Below are 25,459 nucleotides of genomic sequence, written 5' to 3' on the forward strand. Positions count from 1 at the left end.
TGACATACTCTTACTGTATTTATAGGACTATCACTATCAACTAAGGTTTCAAGCTCTTTCATGAAAAATCCAGTTCTAACAGAAGCTGCTGAACTAACAAATTGGTATTTTTTCTTGCATATATATATATATAGGGTAAGATTTTGGTGCAGCCAGACACAGTTTGGGCACTTAAATAATTTTTTTTTCCAATTTTTTTTATGACAGTGTACATTGTTGTCATTTAAGACCTCTTGCAAATTTTTAAAAAATTCCGAATAGTTTACAGTGTCGAAAACAAAGTTCAAACAGTTAAATTTTACACGCGCATACAAAAAACAGACATGAGTGCAACAACCTTGTTTTCGGCTGCACTGCTATATATATATATATAACTATTCTACAAACATTAAGTTGATTTACTTGTGAAATAAACAATATGTAGAAATTTTTTGTTTATCAAATACCAGCAAAACAAGACTTCTGTTTAGACTATTGCTAATGCAAAATCATATGTCAGTTCTTCTTCCACTATGGCAATATCTAGTTGTTCAAGGTTGGAGTCATTTTCAGAAATGGGATTGCCCTTCACTTTAAAATACTTGTCCATTGAATCATGCAGTATGCTCATGGAAAATCTAATGAATTGGAAACTACAAAGACTCTCATCATTGAAAAAGTTAGTTTTCCACGAGCATAAAAAAAATTAGTCACGCGTGCAACAACATGTTTGAACTTAGTTTTCAGTACTGTAAACTATTCCGAATTTTCTGAAAATTTGCAGGATACTCTAAATAACTACAATATACACGGTCATAAAAAAATTACACTGAAAATTGTTCACAGGTCAAGAATATTGAGAGCCCCACCGATAAAGCTTAAAGTGAATACCCTATTAGAGAATTCCCTTAATATTATAATACAACATAATGTTTATGTTCTTCACACGTTTGAATATTATAATACAAAATTCAATGTTTTCTGCTTCTGAAAACAAGATCAAATTCTATATGTTTAGATCACTTGAAATATAATTTTTGTAAGTCAATAAATAATTAATTTTATATTTCTTTTCTTTGTGTAAAATTTCATTGCAAGAGAATTCCTCGTCTTGTAACAATTATTAGGTATTTATCCTAAATGGGAGAGGACTAAGATTTAACAAAATATACCATGTTCCTATTTAGTGTAGCAACAATGGAAAATTAAATAGAGAAAGAAAATGTTACAAATTATATTCAACTTCATTGGCTGCTAACACTTTATATATCTTTATATATTGAAAATAGTTAGTTTTCGTTAGATTTAACATTTTTTTTATTGTTTTCTAATACTGTTAGTTTTAAAAGTTAAAAAAAATAAAAATAAAATAATAAAGTTATCTAAATAAGGTAAATAAATTAAAAATAAAAAAATAATAAATAAGCAATAATAATTTCGCATCATGTATTTTAAAATTTTATATTAAATTATTTAAATTACTCTATCAATTAAGTTTTAAAAATTATAACCAAAAGATATTTATGTATTTAAATTTATTTATTTTTCTTTCTTTTATTAATTATTTATTTTGTCACAATTAATATAGTTTGTTTATCCAAACATATATATGTAATAGTGGCATAAAACATAAATATACATATTTCTCATTTTGTCATTTAGTTTTTTAATGAGAAATTACTTATTTTAATTGTTCTAGCCATTAATAGAATAATACATATTTATATATAAATTTTGTACTTTTTAAGTTAATTTTAATTAGATAATTAAAATTTGATCAAAGAAACTTTTTAAATTAATATTTATTAGAATTTAGAATTTAAATTAATATTTGATAAATTAATTTTAAATTCATACTTTTAATTTAGAATTTCTTAATATTTTATTATATTGAATATTTTTTCTAAAAGAAATTAGAAATAAAAGTATTTAGTTTTAAAAATAAAATTATCATATATAATATATAAATCAAAACATAAAAAATACCAAAATTTAAATTATTATGAGCACTAAATTCAAAACTAATAAACAACATCAAATAATTTACTTTAAATTTATAATGCATCATATTTTTATATATAAAAAATGTGTATCTAAATGATTTTTGGTTTAACCATATTTTTAAATAAAAATTATGATATTATTGATTTCTTATAAGACTATAGACAATGTTTTTGCTTAATTTTTTTTAAAATATGTACGTGTTATTCTTTTATAATATATGACATTATTTATTTATTTAAATTAAAATGATAATTAAAAATATAATGAGTTTTATGTAAATAAACTTGCATTGCGCTTATACCTAGTATTTATATTTATAGAAAATAGAAAGACCCCAATTAAACAATATTCCATACAAAAAAAATGTTAAAGGAAGGGAATCATTTGATATAATAATAATGATAATATTCACATGTATTAATTCTTAAAAAATAAAGTTGTCATATATGAAATAATTGGATACAAATATACACAAATGGTTACTAATTAAATAAATCAAGTGACCTGATGTCTTATTTTCGGTTCTGTGTGTGTGTGTTTTTATTTATTTTTATTTTTTTTATAGTTAATAAAAGCTTTATCGGTTAGTGCTTTATTGATTTAATATGGAAACCATGTGAACCATCTGTCCATCACTATGGTGGCATAATTCAAAAGAAAATATATTTTTTTTCAGGAAAATTCATGGTGTAGAGACAGAACAGAAGGCATCCAATAAACACTTCTCTTATACTTTCACTACTCCTTTTTGTTCTAACCTTCTTTACCATACACTACTTCTCTCTCTCTCTATCATCTCTCAAGAACAGAAACCATGGCTGACTTAGTGGGGGGAGCTCTTCTCTCTGGTTTGTTCAATGTCCTCTTTGATAGGCTTGATTCTCAAGAGGTACTTGACTTCTTTCGTGGACACAAACTCAATCAAAAGCTGCACAAAAGGCTGAAAACTGTGTTGCTATCAGCTAATGCGCTGCTGGAAGATGCCGAGGAGAAGCAGCTTGGAGACAACAACGTGAGGAATTGGCTTGATCAGCTTAAAGAAGTACTGTATGAAGCAGATCACGTGATGGACAAAATCAGCACTGAAACTCTGCGACTCAAGATGGAGGAAGATGAACTCCAAAGCACAGCCAGTAAGTTATCTTATCCATTTGAAAAGGCTGTGAATTCTGAAATAGAAGAGATCCTTGATGCTCTAAAGGATCTTTTAGAACAGACAAAACACCTTGGTTTGAAAAAAGTTGACCAGAGAACGACTGTGCATAGACCACATGCCCCTCTGCTAGATGATTCACAAGTTTACGGAAGGGTGGGTGACAAAGAGGCTATTCTTAAGTTATTGTTGTGTGATGATGCTGCTGGCCCTAGGATCTCAGTTATTCCTATAGTAGGGATGGGTGGCATTGGCAAAACTACTCTTGCTCATAACGTATTTTACGATACCACTGTCCAAGAACACTTTGCCTTGAAAGCATGGGTAACTGTATCCGACGATTTTGATGTTGTCAAAATAACAAAGATTATTTTGGGGGCTATTTCTAAAACAAGACCTGATATTGAGGAGCTACATCAACTTCAAAAAGACTTGAAGGATTCTTTGGCAGGGAAGAAATTTCTTTTTGTTCACGATGATGTGTGGAACGAAAAATACGAGTTGTGGGATCTCTTGAAAAGCTCTTTTCAATCTGGCTCACAAGGAAGCAAGATTATTGTCACCACTCGTAATGAGGATGTCGCACTGAAGATGAAGACGAGAGATGTTCAAACATATAAGCTTGAAAAGATATCGAATGATGAATGTTGGAAGTTATTTGCAGATCATGCCTTTGATAATGCAGGCTCTAGTGAGGTGGTATTGTCTCAGTTGCAAAAAATTAGAAGAGAAATTGTTAAGAAGTGCAAGGGCCTTTCTTTAGCTGTAAAATCGATGGCTGGTCTTTTACGATCTACGTCAACTCCTAACAAGTGGAGGCATATACTACAAAGTGATGTGTGGGAGTTACCAACTTGTCGCGACATCGGAATTGTTCCAGCATTGTGGTTGAGCTACCGATTTCTGCCTCCTTATTTAAAGCCATGTTTTTCTTTTCTCTCGATATTTCCCAAAGATTTTGAATTTCGCAAAGATGACAGAGAACAAATAATCTTAATATGGATGGCAGAAGGTCTTTTACAACCTCAAAAAGGAAAAAGGATTGAAGATGTTGGAGAAGAGTACATGAGTGCTTTAATATCAAGATCATTTTTCCAAAGATCCGGGCACTATCAATTTTCTCTCTCTATGCACAATCTTATGCATGATCTAGCTATGTATGTGTCAGGTCAGTGTTGTTCTATTTATGATAGTTGTAATGACTTCCACAAGCTAATTGGTAACAAGACACGCCATCTATCATACATGAAAGACTTAAAAGATATAGTAGAATTTGACAATTTTTCTAGAGTGAAGTATTTGCCCACCTTGTTAGCTTTACCATTGCGAGATACATATCCATGGCAGGGGACACAATTAAAGCTTGAAATTGTGCTGAAGGATGGAGGCTGCTTAAGATCACTTTCTTTGTCAGAATCACCTATCACAGACTTGCCTGATTCAATTGGAAATTTAAAACATCTTAGGTATTTGGATGTGTCTGGCACGAAAGTTAAGGAATTACCTCATTCAGTTTGTGGGCTGTACAATTTGGAAACACTCTTATTGTCACGTTGTATAAATCTCACACAATTGCCTACCAACATTTCCAAGTTAGTCAACCTGCGTCATCTTATGACAAGATCGACTCCTTTAAAAGAGATGCCACCGAAGATTTGTAATATGATAAATCTTCAGAGGTTAAGTAATTTTGTTATGTGTAAAAATGATGGGTCCAGGATCAAAGAGTTGGGAAAGTTGGATAATTTGCATGAACGCTTGGAGATTTCAGGGCTTGAGCATGTTAGAGAAGTGAGTGATGTTTTGGAAGGCAATTTGAAGAACAAAAAGTATCTCAATGAGCTCATTCTTGATTGGAATGGTGAGGCAGATGATTCCACAAAGGAAAGAGAAGTTCTTGATGCACTCCAACCGCATGTAAATTTAAAGGAACTCAAAATCAGAGGTTATAAAGGTACAAGCTTGCCAGATTGGGTAACACATCCATCATATTGTAACTTGGAAAATGTTGATCTACACTGCAGAAATCTTTGCTTGTCATTGTTATCATTTTGGCTGCTAAGTTCACTGAGACATTTTCATGTTTTTGGTGTTTCCTGTCTTGATATGCATGATGAATTTCATAGTATTTCTTTGAATAAGCCCTTTCCATTCTTAGCAAGATTAGAGCTTCATGATACATATATGTTGGATTGGTCATTTATTAATACAAGTGACCAAAGATGTGAGAGTTTTCATTGTTTAAAGGTGTTTGTTTTAGAAAGATGTGTGAAGCTGAGTGTGGCGTTACCTATGTGTAATTTTCCTTCTTTAGAATTTATCAATATTTCATCTTGCGATGATTTGGTAACTATATTTCCAACAAGTACTCTCATTGACTCTGCATATCCTTCCCTCAAAAAGTTGGAAACAATGGATTGCTCAAGGTTGGAAACCTTTTCAGAAATGGGATTACCCTTTACTTTACAACATCTACACATCACATCATGTGATAAGCTCATGGAAAACCGCATGAAATGGAATTTACGAAGACTCCCATCATTGAATTTCTTAGATCTCCGGCATTGTGGAGAAGTGGTGGATTCATTTCCAGAGGAGTGGCTGCTTCCACCATCTTTATTAAGACTTAAGATCTTTCATTGTTATAACCTCAAAGCACTAAACAGCAAAGGCTTTCAACACCTCACCTCCCTTTATTGGTTAGAACTTCTTTATTTGGAAAAGCTATCGTGCTTACCAGCAGCCGGACTGCCGCAGAGTGTTACTTATTTGTCCATAGAAGGATGCACTCTGCTAATTCCCAGGTGCAAGGAAGGAACAGGGGAAGATTGGCCCAAAGTTCAACACATTCCTAACATACTAATCGAAGAAACAGAAAGTGATGAACTCTTAAGCCCAGGGTAACTTTCCTTGTCTCCTCTACTCGACCTACTTTTTTTTTTCCTTGTCATTATTTTAGTAAATATATTTTGATTTATAGATTAATTCAAAGATTGCATTAGAAAAGTCATTATTAATTCTTTCGTACAAATTCGTTTATTTTCTTCTCATTACTATTTCAACACGATACAGGTTTATATCTATTTGCTAAGATCAATTGAAGAATCTAACATAATATAAATCTAATAATAAATATTCTGTATATATAAATTGCTAATGAGACTAAGAATTTGGTGTTTAGCTGATTTGTTCTCAAGCCATTCACGTCTCATTATTATTATTTCACACAGAGTATTTGAAACTTATGTACTTGCAATTGTACAAATAAATATAAAACTTTCTTTAATTTTTTAAAAATTATTCTTTTTCACTGATTTGATTTTCTGAGTTTCTATTTTCAAGAGTACTAATCAATAGATTTGCAGGGTAATTGCTACATATTATGCCAGAGGATTGCAGAGCACTCTTTAATTTGGTTGGTATTTCTCCCTTTGCTGCTACTATAACAGAGTTATGACTTGTGACTGAGATTGCCTGTTGTATTGTTGTGAACATTATTGCTTGAAATCATCTTTCTTGATTTCATAGGTTGTGTTTGATAAAAAAATATTTTTGAATTTTTTAAACACAAAAAATAGAAATATTATTTTTATTTTTGTTTCTTTATTTTTAAAAAATAAAAATATGTTTGATAACTATTTGTGTTTTTTTTTTTTTGCGACTATAGTGGAGCAGTGGATTCATTTCCAGAAGAACGGTTGCTCCCACCTACTTTAACTTTTCTTTTGATCTTTGGACTTGATAAGCTTACAGCTTTAAACGACAAAGGTTTTCACCATCTTATCTCACTTCGACGATTGGAACTTCATGAATTGGAAAAGCTAGAGTGCTTGCCAGCAGAAGGATTGCCCCAGACTCTTACTGCTTTGAGTATAATAAGTTGTCCTCTGTTAAAGCCCAGGTGCAAGGAAGTAACAGGGGAAGATTGGCCCAAGATTCTTTTTAAATCAAATATCACCTCCTACAACATAGATATTCTTGAATTTTAGCTAAAAGAGACATTGAGCTGATCAAAATGAATAATTGTGACATGGATCAAAACTGAGTAAGTTGACGTTTACCTCTCTATAATTGATGAATGTTTAATTCAACGATACTTCCTAAATGTTTTTGAAGAAATTAGGTTTGATATCTGTATAAATATCAGGGTTTTACCTCTCAAAAGTTGTACTTATGTTCCAAATCTAACTTCTATTGTCTGATTCTCACAATTTGTTACAGTATAGTGAGGCAGCTTCCAAGATATTTCTCATAAATTGCTTGTGTGCCATCCAGCAACCTCTGTTGGGGCATAATGAAGTTGTTGATTGAGCTTATAATGATTGGGAGGGACAAGTCTTTTGATGATGACGAGAAGAAAATTGATTAAGAGTTTGATATGTTGCTGAGGGAAGTTTTGTGTTTGGGGTCGATTTTGAGGTATCCGAATCTGTCTTTCTTGAGACTCACCTTAGAAAATGTGATAAAAGCTGTTCAGAATGGTGTTGAGGAGTACAAGAAGGAAGTGGATAAGATTGGAACACTTTTGCTATCTGAAGATGCAGAAGAGCAACAGTTGATGAAGAGATTCTGTAAGTCAAATATCAAGTGTAGACATATGTTGTAATGAACTCTTTTGAGTTCTGATATTTCTTTGTATTAGGAATGCTATTTATGTTTGTATTAGTTATTCTTATACACAGTTAGCTTCATTTACTGTTATTTTCTTTTCTTGTAATTAGTTTAGGTTAGTTAATTTGTTAGTTGTTAGGCTCTTACCTTTCTTGATTCTGTTCCCTCATTTGTAATCAACAATTTCAGATCAATACAATTTCATTTTGTTCTTCCATTTTCCAACGCAATACTTTGGTTTGTGTTAAGGTAAAATATTTGACCTTGCAATTCTAGTCTTTTTTTGTTTTGTTTTTCATATATAATAAATATATTGATATTTCAAGTAATCAGATTTTGCTCTGGTTAAAACAGAGAGCATATATAAAGGCAGTAACAGTCATGGTCAATAAACAAATTAAGATAAAATTTTGCATCATAAACTTACCTTATTGCAGTCCTCTTTTCCTTCTAGTTTCTCACCTGAAATTAAACCTCAATTGAATGAAACAAAACAACAGAATATCTTAACACAAAGGCTATAGATGCCTCTTTGAGAAGGTCCAGGGATGTTGATATTGATGGTGTATCTAGCTCTAGTACTGGAGAATTCAACAAAAGTGGACTGACTGAATATTGAATATTGAAAGGAGCAACTATGCCATTGTAGATGAGATAGTGTTCAGGTAAAACATGTGCCTTGCTTCTCTGAAAGTGGTATTTTGAGACCATTTCTTACTCAACTGAAAGAGAAGCATAATGTTTTCTAAGCTAAGAAAAAACAAGTAGGAAGGCAGGCATACATATAGGCTCCTTACAGGCATCCATGAGAGCTTCGAACAAATATCTGAGAAAATTCTGGCAACTGATTACAGTCAGATCTTTATGCAATTAGGAAGGAAAATAAGTACTTAGAGAAATTCCTCCAAGACAAAGTGGATCAGTGAAGTGAGTTCCTTGTGATTGTATAGTACATTCTTTCAATGGCGCTTATGAAACATTTTGGTTTAATCCTATTACACTCAGATCTTCTATACACACTCAAATTGCTCCACTCAGTTACAACTTACAAGAGGAGTTGGTGAAAAATTAGAACTTGTGCTTATCATATGAACAAAAATTACAATTTAATTAGAACAATTGATTACACATTAAGATAATATTTATATATATAAGCTTTATCTGTTACTGCTTTATTGATTTAATATGGAAACCATCTGTCCATCACTATGGTGGCACTATTCAAAAGAATTTTTTTTTTTAAAGAAAAGTCATGGTGTAGAGACAGAAGGCTTCAAATGTAATAATGTCCAATGAAATGAATTATTGGATCACTTTTTCTTCCAAACGCGTAAACTGTTCAAAACAAAAGCATAAACACTTCTCTTATACAATGTAAACTAATTGGAAACAAATATACAAAATGGCTAATTAATATGAGCTTTATTATAGTTAGTGCTCTATTGATTTAATGTGAAAAGCATCATAGAATAAAGACTCCTAAGAAACTATTCAAAAGAAAAAGAAAAAGTTATCGTCTCATAGAGACAGAAGGCATTCAATTCCAATTCCAATGTAATAATATTGTCCAAAGAATTTATTGCGTAAACTGTAAGTAAAAACATAGCATTTCTCTTATACTTCCACTACTCCTTTTTGTTCTAACCTTCTTTACCATACACTACTTCTCTCTCTCACTCTCTGATCTCTCTCTCTCTCTGTCTCAAGAACAGAAATCATGGCTGGCTTAATGGTGGGGGGAGCTCTTCTCTCTGGTTTGTTCAATGTCCTCTTTGATAGGCTTGCTTCTAAAGAGGTCATTGACTTCTTTAAAGGAAAGGAAGCCATTCTCCAAAACTTGAAGACTGTGTTGCTCTCCGCTAATGTTCTACTCAACGATGCTGAGGAGAAACAACTTGGAGACCACAATGTGAAGAAGTGGCTTGAAGATCTCAAAGAAGTAATTTATGAAGCAGACCATGTGATGGAAAAGATCAACACTGAAGCCCTGCGACTCAAGATGGAGAAAGATGAATCTGAAAGCACAGCAAGTAAGTCCTTGAAATTTTTCAAAAGAATTTATAATTCATTTGAAAGAGCTGTGAAATCTGAAATAGAAGGGATCACTAGTGCATTAAAGGATCTCTTAGCCCAAACGGAGTATCTTGGTTTGAAAAAAGTTGAGCTGAAAACAACATTACATAGACCACCTGCACCTTTGTTAGATGATTCTAAGGTTTATGGAAGGAAGAATGATAAAAAGGCTCTTGTTAAGCGAGTATTGTGTGATGATGTTGGTGACCATAGGATTGTCCTAATTCCTATAATAGGGATGGGTGGTATTGGCAAAACTACACTTACTCAAAGTGTATATGACGATACCACTGTCCAATCACACTTTGACTTGAAAGCATGGGTAACTATCTCCGAAGATTTTGATGTTTTGAAAATAACTAAACTTATTTTAGAGGCAATCACTGCAACAAGTTGCGAAGCAAAGGAGCTATATCAACTTCAAAATGAATTGAAAAATGCTTTGATAGGGAAGAAGTTTCTTTTTGTTCTCGATGATGTATGGAATGAAAATTATTTGCTGTGGGACTCTTTGAAAAGCTCTTTTCAATCTGGCGATCAAGGAAGTAAGATCATTGTGACCACGCGTAACGAAGATATTGCTTTGATGATGAGGACGATGCATGTTCAGCCTTACGAGCTTAAAGAAATATCTTACAAAAATTGTTGGAAGTTGTTTGCAGAACACGTCTTTGGTACTACATGCTCCAATGAGGTACATCAAGACATGGAAGAAATCGGAAAGCAAATTGTAAAAAAGTGCAAGGGTCTTCCTTTGGCTGTAAAATCGATGGCTGGACTTTTACGATCTATGTCCACTACTGAAGAATGGAGACATGTACTGCAAAGTGATATCTGGGAGTTGTCCAATTGCCGTGACGTAGGAATTGTTCCAGCTTTGTGGTTGAGCTATCGATTTCTGCCTCCTTATTTAAAGCCATGTTTTTCTTATCTTTCGATATTTCCGAAAGATTACAAATTTGGTGATATTGGTAGAGAAAGACTAATCTTAATATGGATGGCAGAAGGTCTTTTGAAATCTCAACCTGGAAAAAGAATTGAAGATGTTGGATAAGAGTACTTGAATGCGTTAATATCAAGATCATTTTTTCAAAGAAACACAAAGGATCGTTCTCTTTCTATGCACGATCTTATGCATGATCTAGCTATGTATGTATCAGGTCAGTGTTGTTCTATTTATGACAGTTGTAATGACTTCCACAAGCTAAATGGTAGCAAGACACACCATCTATCATACATGAAAGACTTAAAAGATACAATAGACTTTGACAACTTTTCTAGAGTGAAGTATTTGCGCACCTTGTTAGCTTTACCATTGCAATATACATTTCAATCGCAGAAGACACAATTAAAGCTTGAAATTGTGTTGAAGGATGGAGGATGCTTAAGATCACTTTCTTTGTCAGAATCATGTATCACAGACTTGCCTGATTCAATTGGCAATTGAAAACATCTCAGGTATTTGGATGTGTCTTGCACGAAAGTTAAGGAATTACCTCATTCAGTTTGTGGGTTGTACAATTTGGAAACACTCTTGTTGTCACATTGTGAAGACCTCACGCAATTGCCTACCAACATTTCCAAGTTAATCAACCTGCGTCATCTTATGACAAGAGGGACTCCTCTAAAAGAGATGCCACCGAAGATTTGTGATATGATAAATCTTCAGATGTTAAGTAATTTTGTTCTGTGTAAAAATGATGGGTCCAGGATCAAAGAGTTGGGAAAGTTGGATAATTTGCATGAACGCTTGGAGATTTCAGGGCTTGAGCACGTTAGAGAAGTGAGTGATGTTTTGGAAGGCAATTTGAAGAACAAAAAGTATCTCAATGAGCTCATTCTTGATTGGAATGGTGAGGCAGATGATTCCACAAAGGAAAGAGAAGTTCTTGATGCACTCCAACCGCATGTAAATTTAAAGGAACTCAAAATCAGAGGTTATAAAGGTACAAGCTTGCCAGATTGGGTAACACATCCATCATATTGTAACTTGGAAAATGTTGATCTACACTGCAGAAATCTTTGCTTGTCATTGTTATCATTTTGGCTGCTAAGTTCACTGAGACATTTTCATGTTTTTGGTGTTTCCTGTCTTGATATGCATGATGAATTTCGTAGTATTTCTTTGAATAAGCCCTTTCCATTCTTAGCAAGATTAGAGCTTCATCATACAGATATGTTGGATTGGTCATTTATTAATACAAGTGACCAAAGATGTGAGATTTTTCAATGTTTAAAGCAATTTTATTTAAAAAGTTGTGGGAAGCTGAGTGTGGCGTTACCTATCTGTAATATTCCATCTTTAGAATTTATCAATATTTCATCTTGCGATGAATTGGTAACTATATTTCCAACAAGTACTCTCATTGACTCTGCATATCCTTCCCTCAAAACGTTGAGCACAAGGAATTGCTCAAGGTTGGAAACCTTTTCAGAAATGGGATTGCCCTTTACTTTACAACATCTACGCATCGCATCATGTGATAAGCTCATGGAAAACCGCATGAAATGGAATTTACAAAGACTCCCATCATTGAATTCCTTACAACTCTGGGTTTGTAGAGAAATGGTGGATTCATTTCCAGAGGAATGGCTGCTCCCACCATCTTTAAGAAGACTTAATATCTTTGAATGTAATAACCTCAAAGCTCTGAACAGCAAAGGCTTCCAACACCTTACCTCCCTTCGTCGTTTAGATCTTCTTTATTTGAAAAAGCTAGAGTGCTTACCAGCAGGAGGACTGCCCCAGAGTGTTACTTATTTATCCATAGAAGGATGCAGTCTGCTAATTCCCAGGTGCAAGGAAGGAACAGGGGAAGATTGGCCCAAAGTTCAACACATTCCTAACATACGAACTGAAGAAACAGAATTTAATAAGAGATACTTAGGCTGCAGGTAACTTTCCTTGTCTCCTCTACTTGACCTACTTTTTTTTTCCTTACATTAATTTTAGTAAATATATTTTGATATATAGATTAATTCAAAGATTGCATTAGAAAAAGTCATTATTAATTCTTTCGTGCAAATTCGTTTATTTTCTTCTCAATACTATTTCAACTCGAGGCAAGTTTATATCTATTTGCTTAGTTCAATTAAAGAATCTAAAATAATATAAATCTAATAATAAATATTCTGTATATAAGTGGCTAATGAGACTAAGAATTGCTGTTTTTCAATTAAATATCTAGTTTCCTTATTTTTTTTCGTCTAGACCGTTGGCCTATATATTCACTTGTCACTAGTTAAGCTGATTTGTTCTCAAGTCATCCACGTCTCATCATTATTATTTCAAGAGTACTAATTAATAGATTTGCAGGGGCACTGTTACTTATAATGCGAGGATTGATGATTATGATGATTGATTGGGCTTCTTTAATTTGGTTGGTATTTCTCCCTTTCCTGCTACTATAACAGAGTTATGACTTGTGACTGAGATTGGCTGTTGTATTGTTGTGAACGTTATTGCTTGGAATCATCTTTCTTGATTTCATAGGTTGTATTTGGTAAAAATTAATTTGTTTTTGAATTTTTTAAACACAAAAGTGGAAATATTATTTTTATTTTTGTTTCTTTATTATAAAAAAATAAAAATATGTTTGATAACTATTTGTGTTTTTTGTTTTTAAAATAAAAAAATAATAAATATGTTTGATAACTTTTATTTTATTTTTTATTTAACAATATAACATGAGGTGTTGATTTGAAGAAGAGAAGAAAAAAAAAACGAAAAGTAAAAAACGGTTTGAAAATTTTTTAAAAGTGAAATTTTTTCAAAATTTAATGAATTTTAATTAAAAAATTTAAAAATAATAAATAAAAATAGAATTATTAAACACTATTTTATGTTTAATTTTTAAATTTTTAATTAATTAAATAAAAAACTATCTTTTTTAAGTGTTACCAAACAGCTCCATAATGTTTTGTGGGTGAGAATGTGATAGTGTTGTAATCTTTATGATCATTTCATTTATTTGTATTAGAAAACACATAGTTATGCTTTAAACGTATATTACTATATAATAAGTTTGACAAAGGAGTATTCCTTTTACTGGTTTCCCTTTGATTTTCTTCCCTAATTTTCATCAAAGTCTTATAATTTATTATCCATGATGTAGGAATGACTAATAATTTCACATTATGAATGAGATGCGAATGTTATTGTTAAGAAAATATTATTGACAAAGTTGTTTTCCGTTTACTGATCTCCCCTAATATTATCTTATCAATTTCTTTTTTTAATTTTCATAAAGTCTTTTTCTTGACCAAAGAAATTACATATTTATTAAGATAATTTCATGTATATTATTATGAATGAGATGACAATATTATGATCCTTGTTTTATAGTTTTACTTTTCTTACAAGGCAATATGACAAATATTTATTTCTGGTTTGTAGAGTATTTGGCCAATGAGGACAGTGTTTTTGTAATCTTTCTAAATTTCTACATATAAACCAATCCTCATAGATGTAGCCATGCATCAGATAAAACCATATATTAGGGGTATAATATGTATACTTTTCTTTGAATGACTCATATCTACTCAAAGCTTTGCTGCTAATAAATACATTGCCATTGATCATCTATTTTTCTTATATTTTTCTATCTATATGTTCTTAGAGCAGAGAACCACATCACATAGGGACTGGTGTTGCCTTCATTGGAATCCTTCTCAACTTTGCTCTTCAGTCTTGTGATGTCTTTCGCTCTTTGGTCTTTCAATTTTGCTTTTGGCGAACAGCACCAACTCCCATTGGGGAGTCTCCTAATGGCTTGTGGAGTTTCCTTTCTTCTTCTCTTTACCAATTGGGATTATTCAACAAGGCGCAACAAACATGGTAAAGTCAAGTCCAAACTGTTAACCTGGAAAAAAAACATGGGATTTTGATCTTGTATTAATGTGCAGCAAACCAAGATTGAATGTCAGTGTTTACAGAGTTGATCATTTGCTACATATACCTTGGGTGACTTCAAACTATACAGGTCCTTACATGAAGATTTGTACCAAATCCATGTTCCTTGTTCAGGTCATAAAAATCTTCAAGAACAACTAGTTTGATATTTCATGTCTTTTGTTCTTTTGGTCTAATATGATATCATTTTTATTACTCTAATTTCAGCTAGTTGGCACAATTATTGGCCAAGTTTCTACTTTGCCATGGCATATATGGTGGTTACTGAAGGAAATTGATTCCGTGAAGATTTCATTGATTTATCCACAATATATACAATGTACAAGAGAGAAATCAAGGCTACAAATCAGCCATGATATATACAATAAAATCAGTCATTTGCTAAAACTAAGGTAACTGAATATATATACTTACTAAATAAAGATATATACAATAAAAATGGAATATATGCAAGATATATTCTAGCACACCCCCTCAGTCGAAGCGGGAGGTTCCCGTATGCTTAGACTGTCCCTGAAATCATTAAATAAAACGCGCGGAAGCCCTTTTGTAAAAATATCAGCAATTTGATAACGGGATGGTACATGAAGCACACGCACTTCGCCACGAGCTACTTTCTCACGGACAAAGTGAATATCCATCTCAATGTGTTTAGTGCGCTGATGCTGAACAGGATTGCCGGATAAGTATATAGCACTCACATTGTCACAATAAACTAGAGTAGCCTTTTGAATAGGACAATGCAACTCTAGAAGCAAATTTCTGAGCCAGCACGAATCGGAAACAACATTAGCAACACCCCTGTACTCTGCCTCAGCACTACTACGAGAAAGAGTAGGTTGCCGTTTCGAAGACCAAGAAATCAAATTATCTCCGAGGTACACACAATAACCAGAGGTAGAACAACGGGTGTCGGGGCAACCTCCCCAATCTGCATCTGTATATGAGATAATACGATGAATATTGGACTTGGACAAGTGTAGACCAAAAGAAAGAGTACCCTGAAGATAGCGTATGATACGCTTAAGAGCACTCATATGCTCATTAGTCGGAGCATGCATGTGAAGACAGATCTGCTGCACGGCATAGGAAATGTCTGGCCGAGTGAATGTAAGATACTGAAGTGCACCTGCAAGACTCCGATACTTAGTCGGATCATCATAAGGAGTGTCGGCGGTGGCACTTAGTTTGGACTTAGTGTCAACAGGGGTAGGACATGGACTGCAGTTAGACATTCCGGCACGGTCAATAATTTTTGCAGCATACTGAGTCTGAGATAAGAAAAGACCATGGGCATGACGAGTGACGGCAATACCCAAAAAGAAACTTAGAGGACCCAGATCCTTCATAGCAAATTCAGAAGCCAAGAGAGTCATAATATACTTACGAAGACGATCAGAAGAAGTTGTAAGTATAATGTCATCCACATATAATAGAATATAAGCAATATCAGAACCATTCCTGTAATGATGTTTTCTACAATGCCTCAATTACAAGTTTGAGTTTTGAATAATCTTGACTCTAAAATTAGTTGGAAGTTTGTTGACAGTTGGAAAAAACATCAAGACTGCAGCTTGGTTTCAACTCGAAGTCTTACTACTTTGTGCATAAAAGAAAGTACTGTTAATTCCCAAGTGCAAGGCAGAAACCTACTTTCTTAGACAGCAGGTAAAACCTACTTTCTTTTTCCATTTCAATTTATTTCAGTTAATGTATTTTGATTTCAAGATCAATTCAAAGTCAGTATTAGTAGAAGTCATTATTCTTTTGTACAGAGTTGTTTTATTTTTCCTCAATACTATTTCAACTCACTGTGATACAGGTGTACATTTGCTACATCAATTTAAGAGTCCAAGTTGTTATCAATCAAATAATCAATAGCCTCTTTTATTTTAGAAAAGTTAATTATTTTTACTGGTTTTCTGAGTTTCTTTTTCCAAGCATGCTGATGAATAGATTTGCAGGAACACAGCATTGTTTATTGTACTGGTGGGGATCGAGTTATGAATTTCATCGAGTCTCAATGATTTCAGCCAATGAGACAATGCAGACTCTCAACTTTGTGGGATATATTTATATATATAGCCTTGTTTAATTTGGTCAGTATTTCTATCTTTAATTTGTTGCCATTGTGTATCATTATTATGTTACAGAAAATTGTTGTTATGACTTGTGACTGAGATTAACAGAGCGAAATCTGCAGGAAGGCAAGCAAATTACACAGAAAAAGTTCTAAGAATATCCAAGATGCATGATGCTAAGAGTGTTACAGTTCCCTTAGCTGGTCATTTTAAGTTCACAGCTGATCAATGTCCTGAAACTGAAGCAGAAGTAAAACTGTAAAAGACAAGGATAAAGTCCCATATGCACCGCACTTGGTTGTTTGATGTATGTAAAATGCTTATGCACTTGGCTTGAGCCTTGGCTTGGTATCTCAAAGGTACAAGCACACATGGTAAGGTGTACAAGAAAAATGCTGGAAAGATATGGCTCGAAGGGTTTGTAGATTCTGATTTTGCTTCAAATCAAGATTCAAGAAAGTCCCTCATTTTCTATGTTGTTACAATAGTGGGAGCACAGTGAGTTGGAAGCCTCATCAGCACCAAGTTATTGCCTTGTCCACGTCTGAAGCTGAATTCATGGCGACTGTAGAAGCTTGTAAGGAAGTAGTGGGAGCATTGCTTAAACTTGTTGAACATTGACACAAGCTTGTTGAAGTTACTTGAGCTAAATCATCATGAGCTTTCCTTATTACTAGTCCTCCAGAACACATCCAGCAAGCAGTGTTTTTACCGCTGACTTTTCCTATGCACGCCAACTCAGTTCATCATCTTAGTTTCAGATTAGTATTGTAGTTCACATCTTTGTAGAAAGAAGATCACTTTGAGAGTTTTGAGAGCTTTGAGTGTGGTTGTACAAGGGGTTCTCGGGTTTGGTTCCAAGGGTACAGAAAGAGTGAGTTTGGTGAGAGTTTGGTACCAAGAAACCATTGAAGATCTTCAACTGTAACAAAGATTGTATTGCTGATTCTCTATAGTGGATTGCTCATGATAATGCTCAAACTGGATGTAGGTCAAATTGGCCGAACCAGTATAAACCTTGGCGTCCATTTCTTTACTGTATTTTCTTCACTTTAATTTCGATTTGTTGCTCGGATACTTTGTGTTCTGTTCTTGAACCTGTGGCCATCTATATCAGCATGTCACAAACTTCTCTGATATAAATACATAATAGTGAGGTTTTCTATCTGAGATTGCTGAAATCATTGAGGGTGTATTGAATTTGATTGATATAGTGGGACTGAATCAATTAAACTCCTCTCTTGTTCTTTTACTGCATTATTTTATTTGTTCTTTATTAGACTAATGTGTTAGAGTAATTTGATGTTAATGTAGTTCTTTATTTTAATTTCTTTAATTGATAAGTATGTATAATAGTACTGAAACAATAAAGAAATTACACAGAAATTTGTATACAGCTAAGTGTATAGTGAAATTTTATCGTCTAATATTAATATTTGATGCATTTAACCATGTACTTTTTTTTCAATGTTTTATTGGTGGCCTTAGCTCTGTAAATTCCATTAGAAATAGGCTTGTGTTAATTCGAAGTCAGGAATTCAAACCCCTTAAATAATATAAAAATATGAATTTAAAGAAAGTTTTCACTAACGTAATTAAAAGAAAGTCTCATTTTCCATTGAGACTTTTCTCTTGGCAATTTCATGGAACCATCACACTCTAATTGAGAGTATTGTTGAAAAGAAGAAGAAAAAAAAAGTATCTTTTATTGGAAAAGCTTTCTTAAGATCCCTATCTTTAGTAACCTTAAAGCTCTAAATGGCAAAGGTTTTCACCACATCGCCTCACTTCAACGTTTGGAACTTCGTTTATTGGAAAAGATAAAGTGCTTACCAGTAGAACTGCCCCAGACTCTTACTACTTTGTGCATAGAAGGATGTAGTCTGTTAATTCCTCATATTCAACACATACCTAATAGGTATCTTTCCATGTCTCTACTCTATGCAACTACTATTTTTTTTTTCAATTTATTTCAGTAAATATATTTTGACTTCAGAAATTCAAAGTCTCTAGTACTGAAAGTCATTACTCTTTTGTACAATATTTTTTTTCAATACTATTTCAACTATCACTCTAGTGCAATCATTATATACATCTGCTATATCAATTTAAGAGTCTAACATGTTATTAATCGAATTATAACTTGCTAAATTGTATTAATTAAGGGCTAAATATGTGTCTAATGTGGCCATTTAGACCTTTGGCATATGTCAGAAGCTCACATGTTCCTTGGTGACTCAAATTAAAGATCCCTCCCAAATTCATGTTCCTTGTTCAAGTAATAACAATTATCAAGAACAACTAGTTTGATCTTTCATGTCATCTTTTTTATTTGGTCTAATATGATATCTACTTTATTACTCTAATTGCAGCTAGTTGGCACACTTATTTGTTCAAGTGTCTACTTTTCCAAGGCATAAATGGTGGTTACTTTCAACCATTGATCACAAGTGTGTATTGGATCTTGACTCGAAACCGCTATGTTAGTTTGAAGTTTTATGACTTTGGAAAAAAAACATCAAGACTGCTGCTTGATTTCGTTTCTAATTGGTCAACCCCTCTTTTCAAATAGAAGTCTCTCATTGGTCATAGGGGCAATGAGCAAAATATCCCCAAAACAACTATTATTTAGATAAATGTCCCAGTTTTAAAAAAAATTAACAAACGGCCCAATACAACAAATTGTTATAGCGAAACTCCACATTTACCATTACCCTCTTTAATCTCTTTAGCCTTAGGTAAACCATAATATTTTGCTTAGGGTTTGGTGCAAAATGATAACTTAGGTAATCAACAATATAAAATTGTCACTTCTCTACAATTTTAAAAATGAGTACACTAGTTTACTCATGCCATTATTTTAAGGGGATAACTTGAAAAATACTTAGATTTAGAATTAGTGAACTAAAAATAGCTACTAATAACATTTAGTTTAATATTACCCATTTTTTTAAGCACATTTCCTATATTACCCTTAAAACACTACTAGAAGTCCAATGTAAAAATCTTAATATTTGCCTCTGTCGTGTCATCATTTACTTCCCTCTTTAAATAATATTCTACTGTCAGCTCCACTGGACCACCACTCCTCCGCCTTTATTATCAGCACTGCGCCTCCCCACGGCATCACCACCATCGTTCCTTTCTGTCACTGCCACCATTATCATGGTGAGTTTATCTTCATTTTGAAACAAAATGCATTTTTTTCCTACTTCCCAATTTTTTTTCAAGTATATATATTTGTTAGGATCATATATATAAATATATATATATATAAATGAATATAACAATTTATATGTTCTTGCTGTATGAATTTCAACGTAGAAGAGTTTAGAATTATGTGAAAAAGAGAACCATGTATTTTGGGTATAATGGGTAGAGTCATTAATATTTTGGGTATTAATCTAAGAGATTTAAAATGAGGGTAAAAATTAAAGAGGTTAACTTAAATTGGGTACTAGGTGTAATTTTCACTTATTTTAAGTCATTTACTATAATTTCTCTTGGTTCATAATCAAGGTCAGCCCTGGGCTAAAAGCAGACTAGACCCACGCCTAGGGCCCCTCTAGCCCAAGGGCCCATTTTTTTAAAATTTATTTTAAAAATACTGTAAATTTTTAGAAAGTTTTTACAAAAAGAGCCCCTAATCTCCAATTTTTCCTAGGGCCTAAAATTCTTCAGGGTCGGAATAAGGGTCTATATGTGTTCTTAGGCTAATGTTTGAGTGATCTGTTTTGTGTTTAGTGTGTGTGAAAAGCATTTTTTGAGCTAAGAGAAATCTTCTTGTTTTTGAAGTGTAAAAGTTGTGTGTAGTATTAGTATAGTGAGGTGTGTGCTCTTTGAGATTGGTGAAAAGATTGAGGATTTTGTTGTATTTGATTGATATAATATATTGTCTCATGTTGTAAGTTTATGCTCTCATACCACATAATTTGATTGCTTTGATGATATTTTTGTTGGTTTGCATGACGTTCTTTTTGGTTAGTCTAGAAATATATAAATAAATAAAGAGAAATTGGTGAAAATTGGTGATTTTGCACCCTACTTTAGATAATATATTGCAAAATGGTATCTGTGTAAAATTCGATCAGTTGTCTAAATTTTCGACTAGCTCTCTAAATTATGAGATGTCATTTTGTAAATAATTATTAAAACTAAACTAAAGTACAAAATTACTTTAAGAAATAGGGTCATTTGACAAAATTGCTCGAATTTTAGACAAATGTTATTTTGCAAAAAAACTATTAAAAGTAAGCCAGAGAGCAAAATCACTTAAAATAAATGTTATTTTCACCAATTTCTCAACAAAAATATGACATTTTTCCAATGGATCATAAATAAATATATCTTTATATATAATAAATGTCTATGAAATGGCAATTGTTGTGTTTAACATAATATTTAAAAAAAATCTGTTAGGTTTAAACAGATATGATTAATTAACTGTTAAAATGTTTAGTTGTGACTTTACAACTTGATAGCTCTTCAAAAAATTTAAAGCAAAATATAACTAATTAATAAATCATAACAATAATAATAATAATAGATATTATATAAGGGGAACGGTTCAAAATATAACAAATAATATATCAGTTTCAAAATATCATGTCAGTTATTTTAACTTATTTATAGAGCACATATTTAATTTATTAAGATAATTTTTAAAATATCTGTTAGTTTTAATAGAAATATATAATTAACGGTTAAAAATTAATAAGTTGTGACTCTTAACAACGTGGTAGCTCATCAACCAAATATAATTAATTAATAAATAATATAAAATTTAATTTGTTAATAACTTAATATATATATATATATAGAGAGAGAGATAATGTTTCATGATATAACAAATAATACATTGGTTTCAAAAGTTTCATCAATCAATTTTTTTCAAAATTGTATGAAATGATTATATTTTCTCATTATTTTAACTAGAATTTATGTATATTTTTCTAACGATATATATGTTCTCAACAATAATTACTATATTCCATAAAAAATAACAATAATTACTATACAAACAATTATTGTTACACCAACAAAGGATTTGGTACTTCTTAATTTTCTGCTGACATTTCTTTAATTCATTATTTTGTGATAATTAATTATTTTATATTTTATCATATAAATATTTACAATTCTAAATATTACGATATTTACAAATTATGTATTTAAGTTATTTAATTAATATTTTATTTTTACAAAAAAATTATAATATATATTTTACTGATTATAATTTTCTTGAATTCAAACGGTATTGCAATATTTCATATTTGTTATGGTAGTTATTAAGTTAGTTATTGCAAGATATTTATATTTATTTTCATAATAATTTGAAAATTTGTTTGAAATATAAATTTTATTTGTTTGTATAATGTATGTATGTATATGTTTTAATTTGAAAATTATTTTTTATACTAGCTAATAATATTCACTATTGGGTGTAATCAAATTGGATTGGTTTAATGGAATTCAGTTTATTAATAGTAAAAAGCTCCATTAGCTTCTTCTTGTGGTGTTAGAATAAAAGATATTCTTACTATTAGTAGCAATGTCAGCAATGTTAAATTTTGTTATTGCTACCCAAACTCAATTCTACATGTTATTATGACTGATGTTTAACCTTCAATTATCCTCTTATTAAAAAAAAGTATATAAAAAATAAAAAATAAAAAGGTGAAGTTATTATGACTGATGTTTAACCTTGCATGTGATTGTTCCTAGTATAAATATATAAATATATATATATATATTAATAGGATACTTCTAAGATATGCACCAGAGTATATACTTTTTGTGTTTTTAGCTCGTGATTATGACCGGATTAATTGTAGTTATTTAGACCATTCTACAAATTTTCAAAAAATTTCGAATAATTTACAGTATTAAAAACTTGTTTCAAATAGGTTGTTACACGTGTGACTAATTTTTGTTATGCAAGTAGAAAACAACATATTTCAGCATAAATTATTCGAAATTTCCTAAAATTTTGCACAGTATGATCATAAAAAAAAATCGCGTCAAAAATTATTCATGAGTCGAAAAATAGTTTAGTATGCACCATAAAATTACCCTAATACTTATATATCTTGATTCAAGGTGGAGTCTCATCTTCTCACAACCACAAAGCCTAATTGTGACAAAAATGCACTAGTCTTGGTCTAGTAAACAAAACACAAAAATACTTGAGCTTGAATTCAAATTCTACCAGTTATGAAATTACTTCAAATGCTTTAAAGAATCAGACAAGTTTATAACAGATATAAAAAAAAAAAAAAAAAGTCAAGCTGGGAGACCACTGAAAAGATGGTATGTATCTCGAAGCAAACATTTCCCAGAATGAGTCAATCAACTTGATGACTAGTCAAGCCTTTGTAGAGCCTTAAATCCATTGTGAACAACTCGGTAAAGCAAGCATGAATCCCAGACACTTTCAACGATAGTCAAGTGACAAAAAATGCTAACATGGCCAAATTACTTGAAGAGTTCTGGGTTTAGCCAATCTCTGGAAATTATACACATAAATTTTGATCAGAAAGTTACACTTCCAAACCTGGCATAATAAGATAACACATACATACATAATAAGGAGGAAAAGAAACAATGGCATGGCACTTACTTGCTAATGTCATCAAGGTGGTCATCAAAATCTACCACGTCTTGCCATTTTTCAGTTGAAATATAATCCAATAGGACCACATTTGCTGATGGCTCTTTTGTTGTCAAAAGGTAGCCTCCATCTGATCCAACAAGCTTCCAATTCTTTGATGCATCTTTTGCATAAAGCTGGAGATTTAGGAAACAGTAAACAAAACTTTGTCTGATGAAAAAAAAAAGCTAAGCTCTACGCCTAACATACAATATTGGGGACGAGAAAACTATAGCAATTGCTACGTAAGTACTCAAGAGAGACTCGAACCTCAGATTTGTAAGAGCAAATAAAGCCTGACTATTTGAGCTACCGTCTTTATAGAAAATAAAGACTCAAGAAATAACTTAACTATTGGAAACTTGACAATAGTTGATTAAAAAAGTGCTTAAAATTTTCAAAGCAGCACTAAGATTTCCAAGGCTTAGCTCAAGAACCAACCACTTGTCTAATTTGGTTTGGTATTACCACACAAGTACATTCTTGCCTCTCATTTTGGGCAATTATCAATAACTTTTTTTTACTTCAGCAAATGTTTACATAACAATTTATTGACCAGTGAAACAATACAATGTATATATCACTCCCATTTTAAAAAACATTCCAAACAAAACCAATAAGATACTGAACAGAAGCATTTGGAAAATCCTTGTACATAGTTCCTCACCAATAGCACACATGACTGAGTTGTTCATTAGCTCAAAGATAATACTAATGCACAAGGGTAACATCAAAATAGGCCATGAGTAGCAATGAGAAAGCTACACTACATCTCAAAGTTAAAACTGATACAGCAAAAATAAAATTATATCAATAATCCCTTATGTCATGTTTAGAAAGTAGAATTAGAATAGATTAAGTATTTGAGCAAAAATATAAAAGAATGAGTGAGTTGATCAATTCTCAATAATAAATTAGGAGAAAACAAATTAGATACAAAGTAGTAATTTTTTTTCTTAATCTTAATATACATGAAGATGGATTACTGGATTGGAGAAAATTATACCAAATATTTCAATGGAACTAAATTATACCAAATACTACTTTGTGCATAGAAGGATGTAGTCTGTTAATTCCTCAGATTCAACACATACTTAATAGATAACTTTCCATGCAACTACTTTTTTTTTCAATTTATTTCAGTAAATATATTTTGACTTCAGAAATTCAAGGTCTCTAGTAGTGAAAGTCATTACTCTTTTGTACAATTTTTTATTTTCAATACTATTTCAACTATCACTCTGGTGCAGGCATTATATACATCTGCTATATCAATTTAAGAGTCTAACATGTTATTAATCGAATTATAACTTGTTAAATTGTATTAATTAAGGGCTAAATATGTGTCTAATGTGGCCATTTAGATTCTGTGTAAGTTATTAATTGTATTATAACTTGATGATGATGGCTCTGTTGGGTAAGTTAAAAATCTTTGATTCTGTGTTTGGTTTCATTTTTCTAACGGTCTTTCTTTCTATCTAGTTATATACCATTTTACTTGCCCCTTAAATTAGTATAATTAGGATAGTGTTTTGGTATATATTGACTAAAACATGAATGTTTGGTTAAGTTAATGGCTGGAAAAGTTTTTCATTTAAAACCACTTCTATCTAAAAAAAATATATATCATTTTACTTCATATGGTCACACTAATATTTATGTGTTTTTATAAATTGGTATGATGAAAGTGTTTTGGTAATGATATTATGCTCAAAATCACTTGTCTCTAAATTTGTTATCTCTAAACTATCTCACTTATATTATTGTTATTTCAATTATTTGTGTACAACTTGTAACTAGTTATGTAAAGGTGGTAATAAAATGATATAATTATAGATCATATATAATTGAGATTTAACTCTGTTCTTCTACACAGGGCTGCAGAGTTTATCATATATGGTGTAAAACACCAATAAAAATCACATGTATCATAACGATACATCATCTTATTTTTTATTATTAACCATTATTATTAAGTAACTAGTTACACATAGTAA

General features: G+C 31.7%; 4 protein-coding genes and 2 long non-coding RNA genes across 6 annotated transcripts; 4 read left to right on the forward strand and 2 right to left on the reverse strand.

Annotated features, from left to right (window-relative positions):
* Nucleotides 1–3,132: 3,132 nt before the first annotated feature.
* On the forward strand, nucleotides 3,133–7,447 carry LOC133786071 (putative disease resistance protein At3g14460). The gene is made up of 3 exons (XM_062225286.1): nucleotides 3,133–6,036; nucleotides 6,804–7,047; nucleotides 7,358–7,447. The coding sequence occupies exons 1-3, from the start codon at nucleotides 3,377–3,379 to the stop codon at nucleotides 7,445–7,447; spliced, it is 2,994 nt and encodes a 997-aa protein (XP_062081270.1). The 5' UTR covers nucleotides 3,133–3,376.
* Nucleotides 7,448–9,449: 2,002 nt separating this feature from the next.
* Nucleotides 9,450–10,888, forward strand: LOC133783337 (putative disease resistance RPP13-like protein 1). Its single transcript, XM_062222947.1, has one exon. The coding sequence runs from the start codon at nucleotides 9,465–9,467 to the stop codon at nucleotides 10,872–10,874; it is 1,410 nt and encodes a 469-aa protein (XP_062078931.1). The 5' UTR covers nucleotides 9,450–9,464; the 3' UTR covers nucleotides 10,875–10,888.
* A 169-nt stretch (nucleotides 10,889–11,057) lies between these two features.
* Nucleotides 11,058–12,719, forward strand: LOC133786072 (putative disease resistance protein At3g14460). The gene is made up of 2 exons (XM_062225287.1): nucleotides 11,058–11,259; nucleotides 11,374–12,719. Exons 1-2 carry the CDS (start codon nucleotides 11,058–11,060, stop codon nucleotides 12,717–12,719), a joined length of 1,548 nt encoding a protein of 515 aa, XP_062081271.1.
* Nucleotides 12,720–14,416: 1,697 nt separating this feature from the next.
* Nucleotides 14,417–15,017, forward strand: LOC133784509 (uncharacterized). The gene is made up of 3 exons (XR_009871375.1): nucleotides 14,417–14,657; nucleotides 14,726–14,846; nucleotides 14,940–15,017. It is a non-coding gene; the product is annotated as an uncharacterized LOC133784509 (long non-coding RNA).
* A 176-nt stretch (nucleotides 15,018–15,193) lies between these two features.
* Nucleotides 15,194–16,108, reverse strand: LOC133786074 (uncharacterized mitochondrial protein AtMg00810-like). The gene has a single exon (XM_062225288.1). The coding sequence runs from the start codon at nucleotides 16,106–16,108 to the stop codon at nucleotides 15,194–15,196; it is 915 nt and encodes a 304-aa protein (XP_062081272.1).
* A 6,871-nt stretch (nucleotides 16,109–22,979) lies between these two features.
* LOC133784510 (uncharacterized) lies at nucleotides 22,980–23,803 on the reverse strand. The gene is made up of 2 exons (XR_009871376.1): nucleotides 23,433–23,803; nucleotides 22,980–23,318 (listed from the first exon to the last, which is right to left on the reverse strand). It is a non-coding gene; the product is annotated as an uncharacterized LOC133784510 (long non-coding RNA).
* Between the last annotated feature and the right edge of the window lie 1,656 nt (nucleotides 23,804–25,459).

Source organism: Humulus lupulus, chromosome 6 (genome assembly GCF_963169125.1).
Source record: "Humulus lupulus chromosome 6, drHumLupu1.1, whole genome shotgun sequence".
NCBI classification, from domain to species: Eukaryota; Viridiplantae; Streptophyta; class Magnoliopsida; order Rosales; family Cannabaceae; genus Humulus; species Humulus lupulus.

What these genes read in the sequence shown, in the direction of transcription:
- LOC133783337 (XM_062222947.1), top strand. Translation starts at nt 9,465, where the DNA reads ATGGCTGGCTTAATGGTGGGGGGAGCTCTTCTCTCTGGTTTGTTCAAT.
- LOC133786072 (XM_062225287.1), top strand. Translation starts at nt 11,058, where the DNA reads ATGAAAGACTTAAAAGATACAATAGACTTTGACAACTTTTCTAGAGTG. An exon ending in AGACTTGCCTGATTCAATTG is followed by an intron (nt 11,260 to 11,373) that starts GCAATTGAAAAC and finishes CACATTGTGAAG; the next exon opens with ACCTCACGCAATTGCCTACC.
- LOC133786074 (XM_062225288.1), bottom strand. Translation starts at nt 16,108, where the DNA reads ATGACTCTCTTGGCTTCTGAATTTGCTATGAAGGATCTGGGTCCTCTA.
- LOC133786071 (XM_062225286.1), top strand. Translation starts at nt 3,377, where the DNA reads ATGGGTGGCATTGGCAAAACTACTCTTGCTCATAACGTATTTTACGAT. An exon ending in GATGAACTCTTAAGCCCAGG is followed by an intron (nt 6,037 to 6,803) that starts GTAACTTTCCTT and finishes TTGCGACTATAG; the next exon opens with TGGAGCAGTGGATTCATTTC. An exon ending in TAAAGCCCAGGTGCAAGGAA is followed by an intron (nt 7,048 to 7,357) that starts GTAACAGGGGAA and finishes AATTTGTTACAG; the next exon opens with TATAGTGAGGCAGCTTCCAA.